Source organism: Ixodes scapularis, unplaced genomic scaffold (assembly GCF_016920785.2).
Source record: "Ixodes scapularis isolate PalLabHiFi unplaced genomic scaffold, ASM1692078v2 PGA_scaffold1__304_contigs__length_218370807, whole genome shotgun sequence".
Lineage (NCBI taxonomy): Eukaryota > Metazoa > Arthropoda > Arachnida > Ixodida > Ixodidae > Ixodes > Ixodes scapularis.
Genome location: NW_024609846.1, coordinates 73015060 through 73026412, shown reverse-complemented (window position 1 = coordinate 73026412; position 11353 = coordinate 73015060). Strand labels below are relative to the sequence as shown.

At 43.2% G+C, this 11353-nt stretch overlaps 1 protein-coding gene across 1 annotated transcript; it reads right to left on the bottom strand.

The window, feature by feature from the left end:
* Window positions 1-7417: 7417 nt before the first annotated feature.
* LOC121046012 (cuticle protein 16.5-like) lies at window positions 7418-9681 on the bottom strand. Its single transcript, XM_040499605.1, has 3 exons — window positions 9673-9681; window positions 7674-8547; window positions 7418-7538 (listed from the first exon to the last, which is right to left on the bottom strand). Coding segments are annotated over exons 1-3 (885 nt in total). The 3' UTR covers window positions 7418-7536.
* Between the last annotated feature and the right edge of the window lie 1672 nt (window positions 9682-11353).

Below are 11353 nucleotides of genomic sequence, written 5' to 3'. Positions count from 1 at the left end.
TTATAAAAGATATGAATGGGGAGCGATAGCGATTGTTTGCGACAAAAATTTGCTACATTACATTTTGAACTATTAATAAACATAAGCCAATTGTCGCACCAAGCACTGATGGAGTGTAGGTCTTGCTGGAGCATGATGTGATCATCGGGATTAGTAATTTGCCTGTAAATAACAGTCATCCCCAAAAAGGCGTACTTTGGACGAGATGGAATCGGGTAAGTCGGTCACGTTTATTAAGAAAATAAGAGGCCCGAGCACGGTTCCCTGTGGCACACCAGAAATTGCATCAGACGCGTTAGACTGGTAATTTCCGCACACTGTGTAATGGCGTCGTAGCGTTAAGTTACGTATCCAAGGGAGTGTAAGAGAGCCACTGTGAGGTGAAGAGAGTTTGGCGAGTAGTTGGCAATGAGGAACACGATCAAATCCTTTGGAAAAATCTAAGAAAATGGCACCAGTTTGAGCGTACTGGTTCATGTTTATGTTAATGTCGTGTCTGAATTCTATAAGTTGTGATTCCCACGAAAACACTTTCAGGAAAAAGGAGTCATGCCATAAAAACGTTCGCACAAAATGTATATATTGTGGGGTAAATTCTTTGCTAAAAAGAAACGTAAAACCGCTTTTGTGTCATACTTTAGTTTTCAAGTTATTTACTCCTAAAGGACAGAAGAAGGATTTTGGGATTTTGGCAAGCGTCTCAGGTCGCGTATTTGGGAGCTTCAAACTGAAATACCTTTCGCACAAAAAAGAACAACAACAACAAAAAAAACTTTTAAATGGCATTTTATATTATATTGGGCAAGCAAATTATTCATAAAAGTGTTCTGTTGTTTCATTTAGTTTTGTAAAAAATTCACAACTTGGCTCCTTTTGACAAGAATATTTAATAAATAAATTACATGACGTAAAAAAACACTTTAACATATCCCCATTCAACAAGTACAATATCGTTATAGACAAAGATGTTATCTCAGCGAGAAACGGCTTTGAATACAAGAGGAAACTCTAAAAGTTCAAAGTTCAAGTTCAATTACCGCAACAAAGCTATTTTTAAATATTGATGGTGTAGTATTATAAAACCGCGCGCTGGGCAACTAGTCTGCGGGGTGTAGCTGGATGAGGTGCCGTTGACCTAAAGGCAGGTTCGCCGGGACATCGCTGGATGCGTGAGGAGGTACGACTCACCGGGCTGCGGTGTGGGTTCCGGAAAACGGCCGGTCATTTCAGAGTGGCGATTCCTCCGACGACATCAGATCTCGCAGGACGGAACCAACAGACACGTTCGTTCTGGTTGCTGTCTGAGCATGTCCTCGAGCGATCGGCCGGATCGTTCGCCTTTTATTGATTTTATACCAATGGGAACTGCTACACAATCAGTGAACTCGCGTGATGTGATGTGACGTAACTTTTTCTTTGACACATCACAAAAGATTTTTTTTTTTTATAAAGGTCGTCGTCATTTGCTTCTGCTAGAATGTTACTCATTTGTTGTCACTTATTCATGGGGTTAGGTTGGCTGAAAAATGAGCATATACTAAATATCACTCTCTGACAGTCATATGCATAGATACTGTGGCGCTAGGAGAAAAACAAATATTAATAATGATAAGGCGACAGTAGTAGCACGAAATTTCGTCCTTTTCACTCTGCCGCTTTGACATGCACGCTAAAGTTAATGAGAAGTTGGGCTCGTTTAACTATTTTTTATATTCGTTTCTTCCTTTAAAAATAGAAACGATCGCATAGAGAGTGGGAAAGTGACAATTGTCCCCAAAAATTATTGCCGTTTGACGATCCGTTTAGGTCAGTTTGTATGCTATTCCGAGACCTACCAGTCAAACTACGTGGTGTCGTTTTGATTCCCAATCACAACCTGGCACGATCAGGAGATCCCAGCTGCTGCAGTGATAAATTTTACTTTGAGTAGCCACCAATCAATATTTGGCTAACTGAGTGGCGGTGTTAAGTTTGAAGAGTTTGAAACGTGCACATACAATTGCATAAAATATCCAGTAACCACAAACCGGTGTTAAAATGGGACAGATGTTCAAGTTGCAGGCTTAGCAAATCGTTTTAACATAACATTAAGAGATCATTCCTATTTCGAGTTTTCGTCAACATGTTGCGTACCGAATGTTTTTGACGGAACAAAGCTTCTGGTGTTTTTTTTTGTTTTTTTTTTCTTTCGCGTCCCAGAAGTGGGTCAGATGTGCGGCATCACTTCTTGGAAGCACGGCAGCTATTGTTTCATGCTTTCCACGCCCGCCATCGGTTGGGATAGAAGATTCCTAATATCTCCTGTTCGTGTGCTCCGTTTTTACTTTCCGATGGACCACATACCGCGCTATTAAAATATTTAAAGTCAGGTCGTAACAATTTGTTTCTGCTAGGTTGTTACTTATTTCCCTTCACTTCTAGCGTTGGTTAGCTTCAAAGGAATAACTACTGGGTCAACCAAGGAGCGGCCAGGCTCTTTAAATCGACCGCCAAATTGGGTTTTTTAACCTATTGCGCTACGAATTTGTGCAACCTTGCCCACAGATGGTATTTTTTTTTTGTAAAATTTGTAAAGAGCAAACTCACCTGAGGAAAAAGTAAAGAAAGAAAAACGCCTAGCACCTATGGAAACGCAGCGAAGCCACCGGTCTCTTGTCTCCTGTGCGAGGCACAGGAGACAAGAGATGGCGCGAGCGGTCGCGATGCCAACCGCCGCCAACGAACGAGCATACGGCGCTAAAAGCCGGCGTCTTTAACAAACGATCGTTTCGACTCAAAAGCGGCGCGCGTTCCGCAGGCGGTGACAGTCGCAGAAGCAAAAATAGGCGCGGTAACAACAAGGAACTCCAAAGCAGACGACATCAGTACCCCGAAAAAAAAAAACAGTCAAAATATCCCAACAAACCATTTTTTAATCGAGTACCGGTGCATTCAATATGTTTTATTAGTAAGGATGATAAAATAATGCATTGACCCCGTAAGCGACTACGTCACAACATGGCGTCTGGGTCCAAACAAACCGTTGCTGTGGACGTTGCTATAAACTAATGCACGGAGACTCCACATGACTCGAGATTTTTGCTTACGAGTAAGTAAATAATTTTTTGTAAGCCACCTAACCTCTTCATATCTATTTATGAAGATGTTCTGTTCGTCTCAGCGTCATATTGCAACGATGAAAGCCATTTCTGAAGTATTGAACTCCGCTTTGCTTTGGTAGTAGACGACACGATAGATTTGCTGGCCTCCATTGTAGCGGGCGTCTTCACTGAATTGCGTCGGTAAACGAGCGACAAATACAAGTGCATCGCCATGGCCGTGGAGGCCTCCGCAATGTGCGTTTTATTTATTTTGTGAAGAGCCAGGCTTAGTTCAGAGGGGTGAAGATGGCGTAAAATTAAACCACGTCATGCAGATCAGTTACGACGAGGACCTGAATTGCATTACCGGCGAAGTGCAGGTCAGCATGAGAAACAAATCGTACGCCGTCGAGGTAAGTCGTTTATTATTATGATTATTATTGTTATTGAGGTTGTGAGGTTATTAAAAAATTGCTTGTCTATCGCGATTTCGCGGTATAAGTATTTTTTTTTCTTAGTATACATCGAATTCTGTGGATGTGCTATTTTGGTTAAAATCTCCATGGAACCCGCGATGCGAGTACAATCTGTAAAATGCATCGTAACTGCCCGCCAGTGCTCCATGTACTCACCTTATGTTTTTTATCCAGTTCTTTCGCGCGTTGGGGTCTTGCGGAAATCTAAAGAAACTGCAAAAATTCTTTTCTACGCGATGGTTACAGCCAGGTTCGAAACACCCCACCATAGCGCGAGTCCGCAAACAAAATTTGTGATCCCAACCGATCGCCTGAAGTGGTTTTCTCAAGGGTACAATGCGATCTTTAAGCAGATGATCATCTCGCATCGTACCATCGCATCGCATCGCGTCGCATCGCATTCCACTATGAATACTTATAAATGGCTGAAACTCATTATATCTCAACCAAATGCAATTTCATAATATCGCCTTTATTCACACGATTCAAATTACTGCGCCGGCTTGGCCGGCCGGCGTGTGGCACACGGCATACTACTTGCATTCGTCGTCTGCTGCGGGCATCTTGAGGACCGGAAGTTACAGTCGTAAATATTTCAGAAACAAGCGATTACCGGGACACTTTTGTCGAAACATATATGACATTCAAGCTTTCCATATCGTTTTTTTTTTTGGAAGTTTGAATAACACTGCTGATTATTTAACGGTCGGGTTTTCGTAGCGAAACCTAGCCACATGTATTTGTACATAATGACCGTAGCAACAGTTTGTTTGGACCCATGACGTCACACTTACGGAGTCAATTGGCAACTGATATTAGAAAAGCTCGCGCCACATTTGAGTCGAAAAGATCGTCTGCTAAAGACGCCAGCTCTCGGCGCCGTATGATCGTTCCTTGGTGGCAGTTCACATTTTGTCCGCTTGTGCCATCTCTTGTCTCCCGTGCGAAGCGGCTCCGTATTGTTTGAAGACCGGTGGCTTCGTTGCGTTTCCATAGGAGCTAAGCCTTTTTCTTTTTTTTTTCTTTTTTCCTCAGGTAAGTTTGCTCTTTGCAAATTTTGAAAAACGAAATGCACCATCTCTAGGCAACGCTGCACAAAATCGTAGCGCGATAGGTTGAGAAACCGAATTTTGCGGTTGATTTACAGAGCCTCGCCACTCCTTGGGTCACCCAGTAATTAGGCATGTTTTGTATAACATATGAAAGTTTTCAAACACACGTCCAGCTTGTATTCCTTAAAAATCGAAGAAATCTCCCGAAAACTAAATTGAGTAAATTAGGCAAGAAAAATCACCAGTGCATAAATATTACTCTCTGAAAGGCTTATACGGGATAGTGTGGAGCAAGGGATAAAACAAATAATAATAATGCTCCGCCGACAGTAGCAGCGAAGCCACCGGTCTTCCCCCTTCCCAACTGCCGCCTCGACACGCATTTGTATAATTCTTTAATATATTCGTTTCTCCATGAAAAAAAAAAAAGGAAACCGTCGCATAGACATTCGTAAAGAACAGTGTCCCCCAAAACTGATGCCATTATGAGATGATCCGTTTTGTTCAGTTTATATGCTATTCCGGGGCCTACCGGTGCAACTACGTGGTGTCGTTTTGTTCTCTCATCGAAACCTAGCATGGTCAAGAAATTCCAGCTGCTGCAGCGATCGATTTAACTTTGAGCAGCCTGCAATAGATCAATATTTGCCCAACCGAGTGGCAGTGTTAAGTTCGAAGAGTGTTAACCCTGTATATCCAACTACATAAAATGTCGAATAACCTAAGTTCACAATAACGTCTATTGTGACCACGGACCGACTTTAATATAGGAGAAAGGTTCGCATTTCATGCTTAGCAAGTCGTTTTACCATAAAATAAAGGGACCTTCCCTATTTAGAGTTTTCGTCCAGCAGCTGCGTACTTCATGTTTTTAACAGGACAAAGCTTCCGCTCTTTTTTTTTTTTTCGCGTGGCATAGCGGGTCAGATGTGCTACATCACTTTTTGGAAGCATGGTATGAACCTGCTACAGTTTCATCCTCGGCACGCCCGCCATCGGCTGGGACGTATGTTCCTAACATCTCCGGCTCATGTGCACCGGTTTACTTTCCGATGGACCACAGACGACGGTACGAGTCATAAAAGTCAGTTCAGTGCCGTGTCAGTGTCACGTGACCTTGATGAGGGGCGCTACGACGCGTTGTCACTCGATATGCCACATTGGCTGATATATCCCTTAAAGTCTGCTACAATTCATCGCACTTAGAAACGAAGTATATTGGTATCAAGATTAATGAATAGAATCAATTTGTCGACCGGCAACCCGCATTAAAATACTACCCTGGGAAAGTAGCGCAGTGCAGCGCAATCAACCAAGCACAACAACCTATCAGAATTATATGCGTCGTCAAGTTTAGATTTCATTGGCAATATCAGCCACATCACTAATAAAAAACAAATATCAATTATTTTTTTTGTATAATATGCTCCATGGTGTCTGTGAGACAATGCGACACACCACGGCCACTGTGAGTGGCGTGCTCGAGTACCACAAGTTTAGACAGAAAGCCACCAACAGTAAATGTTGTCGACGGAGACCTGGAAAAACGACTTTTTTTTCTAACTTAGAACAATATAATAGAACATGCTATTGTGGATTATAAATTACACGTTTAACGAAGTTTTTCGAAGAAGACTAAATAAAAATGATTGATGATGACATTTTTTTGGTCGGCCAAAATTGCGCAATTTTGTTTTTGTCGATATTTTAAAAATTCCGGGCGCTATGCAAGAAACATTAACAGTCGTTGAGTGCTAATGTTTTTGTTAGAAGTAAAGAGAGTATTAATGACTCTGCACAAAATGTTTCACGCTAGAAATAATTCTATGATGAGTTAAGAAATCGCCAATTACTGACTACATATGGAAGGGTTCCCCAACAGGTCAAGTTTGCATATTGTATCCGCTACAAATACAAGCTTCCATAAAATACATCTAACTGCTTCGGGTAGTTCAGTTACCGTGTTTTGTGCAACAATATATTTACGCTGTAAGGCATTTTTTCATTTTTTTTTTTTTTATTTTTGCCTTCAAACTTGCCTTTACAGAGAATTGGGAAAATCGTAGTTACACGTCCTCTCACCCACATTTTCGTTAAAAAAAAACAAAAAAAAACAAGTTTTCAAAACGCAAGGATTTTTCTTTTTCATTGACACGCCATGTTAACCCCTCGTATATAAAATTTATTTCAGCACAACGACTAGTCGTGACACCTCTAGAACATACCTCGCAGAAACACGAAGAACACCATTACGGCGCGCTTTGAAGCTCTCTGATTGGTCCCCCGCAGCTTTCCACTTTTGCGCGCTTCTTTCTTTCCTCTATTCTCTCCATTCCTCTCCAACATCCTTACCCAAAACTTGACTTCCCTTGCAGCTTAGGAGAGTTGGAGCGCTAAGCGCATGATCTCACTAGAAAAACACCCGAGGTTGTACGTCAAACTTTAAGGTGAAACGAAGTATAGTGGACGGCCCTTTCAATGAAGAAAATACGCGCCAATTTGATTTAGTTTACCTCTACATACAGCTCTAATCGTCGCGCCTTCTCTGTGTTGACAATGCTGCGGGCGATTTGTATAAAGCCAAAATTACATTTTATCAGTCGCACATTACAGTGTAAAATGTCAGATCGCTGTAAAATTAATTCAAGGTTGATCGTCTTTTTTTTTTTTTTACGTGTCGTCCATATATGCCATATATCGCAATTAGCGGTGAACGTGGAGATTGGAGCAAATGAGCAAGCAATTAATATACCTCAAGACAGAATGGGCCCCAGCGGGAACGAGAAACATGTACTCATGTACTCATGTATACAGCATTCAAAATAATTTATTGAGAGCACATAGGCCACATTTTCCGGTGACAGGAAAAAAAGGGCCAGAAAAGACTCTCTGAAGCTTGCAGGATATATCCAGAAGGTTCGTGGCAGTTTCTGTAAGAAAAAGTAGAATGGAACTATCAAATTATCAAATCCAGCGTCTATGAAGTTTTGATTGTGTCACTGACAAATAAATGAAAACCAATGGATAAAAAGCCCTAAATAATAAAAAAATAAAACCCTACTTACACTTCTTCCTGCGGAGGAGAGCGGTGTAGTCGTTGAAGCCACCAAGGCCGTAACCGTAGTTCAGGCCGTAGCTGCCAAGACCGTGACCGAAGCCGTAGTGACCGACGCCGTACCCGAGGCTGCTGACTCCATAACCGTAAGCTGGAGCGTGGGCGACGGTGGCGACTGCTGGGGCAGCGTGGTAGGTCTGGTAGCTGGCGACGGCTGGGGCAGCGTGGTAGGTGGTGGCAACCTTGGAAACAGCTGGGGCAACAGCGTAGGAGGCGACAGCTGGAGCAGCGTAGGTGGCGATAGCTGGAGCAGCGTGGTAGGCGGTGGCAACCCTGGTCACGGCTGGGGCAACTGCGTAGGAGGCAACAGCTGGAGCAGCTTGGTAGGTGGTGGCAACCTTGGCAACGGCCGGGGCAGCAGCGTAGGTTGCGATTGGTGCAACAGCGTAGGAGGCAACAGCTGGGGCGGCGTAAGTGGTAGCGACCTTGGCCACAGCGGGGGCGGCGTAGGTGGTGGCAACCTTGGCCACAGCTGGAGCCACGGCGTAGGAGGCGACTGCTGGGGCAGCGTGGTAGGAAGTGGACACGGTGCGGCTCACGGCTGGAGCAGCAACAGCGTAGCTAGCGACTGGGGCAGCGACGGAGTAGCCGATGCCGTGGCCGAGACCGACAGCGTGACCGTAACCGAGACCATGTCCATAGCCGAGGCCGTAGCCAAGGCCGGAGTAGCCGAAGCCGCCATAGCCAAGGCCGGAGTAGCCGAGGCCGCCGTAGCCGAGGCCGGCGTAACCCAGACCGCCGTAGCCAAGACCATAGCCGTAGCCTCCGTGGGTGTAGCCAGCGAAGGCGCTGGTGGCCAGGGCCAGGAGAAGGCAAGCTCGGAACTGTGTGAGAGAGAAGTAATTAATGCAAAGGTGCGCTCGAGATGAACAAGAATGACGATAATAATCCTTGGAGAAGGGGAACAAGTGGGACAGAGAACAAACACAAATCTGCAAATACAGCTAGGCGACTGGTGCATAACCGAAAAAGCCGCCTGGTTCTGGTATCGAAACAGAGACCTCTTCATTTCTAGAAGAGCGCTCTACCAACTGAGCTAACCAGTAGTTAGGCGTAAGTAGAGCAAACAGATATTGCCACCTGTATAACACTGACAGAAGTGAACAGCTTGCTCTTTAAGGTTATAATGATAACTCAAGTATTGCAAAGGTGCAATCGAGCTGGACAAGAATGACGAAAGTGATCCCTGTAAAAGGGGAACAAATGAAATAAAGGACAAACACAAATCTTCAAATACAGCCAGATGAATGGTGCGCGAACGAAAAAATCCGCCTGAGCCTGGTATTCAACCAGGGACATCTAATTTTTCTGGTGGAGCTGAAATGCCATCTGAGCTAACTGAGAATACCAACTGAGCCAACTGAGCTAACGCGGAGTTCGACGTCAGTTGGGAAAACGGGTTTTATAAGCTGCCACCAGCCTAACACCTACAAAAGAGAACGGCCTACATCGTAAGGTTATAATGACAGTGCAATTAATACAAAGGTGCAAGCAACTGGACTAGTATGACCATATTAATCCCTGGAGGAGGGGAACAAAGGGAATAAGGAAAAACACAAATCTACAAACACAGCTTGTTTAGAGAGATCTGTGACAAGTTATGCAAGCAAGTTTACTCTATAACGCGTCTGGCATTCGTTGGTGTTTTCGACCTTTTATTTAGCTTAAACAATTAAAAAATACCTGGGAATGAATTTCAAATAATAAATATATTCAGCCATCGCATTGTATACCTGCCTTGAAACCCGTCCAGAATGTCTTACCTTTTCGGTAGGCTAACTAGTTACAAATTATGTGATATTAATATCGTGAAGATTACATCAGGTAGCAAAATGAGAGGCAGCAAGAGCGACACAAATTTAAAGCTGATAATAAATCACCAACTATTCTCCCCTAATATGCGAAATTATGTTAAAGTCCAGGGCGATTTGTTACATAAAGACACTTACTCCAGCCATGGTGCAGGTAGAAATCTGAAATAGAGACTGCTGAATCGAACTAGATTTTGCTCCTTTTTATACAAAACTTGCTTCAAACAGAGACATCCTTTTGTCCAATGAGAGTCCTTAAATGAATAGAGGAAGTATCGAAGCTATGCGTGTGGAGGGTCAATGAGAATCCAGGTTTGCCTTGAACAGCCTTGGCATTCGCAATCAGGCGTGCTTCTGAGCACTTCGCTCCTTATTTGCACAAATTAATCAAAATAAAAGGCAGGTACGCGCACTATTGTTACGAAAGAAAACCCATTTTGAATCCTGATTTGACACTCAGAGGATTGGTGAGGTACGAAAGAATGTTAAGAGTGTAAATCGAGGCGAGGTGTACGTAGTAATATGTGAGCGACAGAAATGAGGTCAATCAACTTTGAAAGAGAACACGTAATCAAATTGCCGAATCGCGCTTCAGAATCTAAGCTATAGTACTCTCCTGGGCTTCTAGTGGTGCCTTGGCCGTCCAAATATTTTCGATTTCACCGAGGTAGACTTATACGCCGTAATTTAAGCTTAATTTCACCAGGTTAACGGCATTTACGACCGCTAACTGAAGATAGACTCAACTAAACTAGAGTTGTGCTACACGGCCAGTTTGATCAAACTCGAGTAAAAAAGCTCCCTGTGAAGTCTCAACCTATAAAAAAGCCATGGAATTATATACATAAGAATGGCATTTACCAGGGATAACATTTCATTAATTATTATTCTTTGATAGAACTTGCAAACTTTTATTTTGGGCATGTAAAATGCACTTAAGAATAACAATGCTATCGCATTTATTGAATCGCTGTATGCTAAGTGCTCTATAGCAAGAGGCAAAAAGGGACTGGCAGACACGAAGCTCGAAACTCAGCTTGAAGCCTAATGTCAAAAATTAAAAAAGAGACTATAACGAATCAAATGTTTCCCAACGGAAAAAGGTGTCGATATAAAGTCTATGAAAATTGTAGGCCACATTTTCGTTCCCTCAGAGCACCTTAAAGCTACCTCGCTTATGCTTAAAAAAAAGCAAAAAAAAACAAACAAACAAAAAAACAGAAGAACTTGCGCATACAAAAAAAAGAACAACATGCACACAAACATGTGGAATGCGCCGCATCGGTAGTCTAAAATGCAGACGGCATTTGCGCGATCGCATGGACATAACATGATAGTCCCAGGTGCAGAATCCCTTTGCGCGCATAAGCCAGAATTGTTTCATGTCTTAACCTAATATGTTTAGGGTCTACAAATGACGGCATGATTACGTTACACACTCTCGCGTGCACACTTAATGTATTTTTATCAAAAGCAGAATGCTCTGCCGTCACGGTGAGGACCTGTCCACCTGATCTATGGATTCACGTCATGAGTGTCTGATGAAAATGGCCTTTTGAAGCCGGTGCGAAAGGGCGTGGTGTCAGCCGTGGGACGTTTGATACAGGGTTTTAAAATCAGGCACTTTCGTGCACCATCCGATCGTACATTGGGCATCAAATTTTTGTAAAAGCGGATGTCTTCGGAGAACATGGTAGTCCATTGTGATAAATATTATGATAAACCGGCACGCACCTTCTGAAGCCGACACCATCACGGTTACGAGAACACCCACAGATGGCAAGAAAACTATAGAGCATTTTCAAATATGTAAATAAAT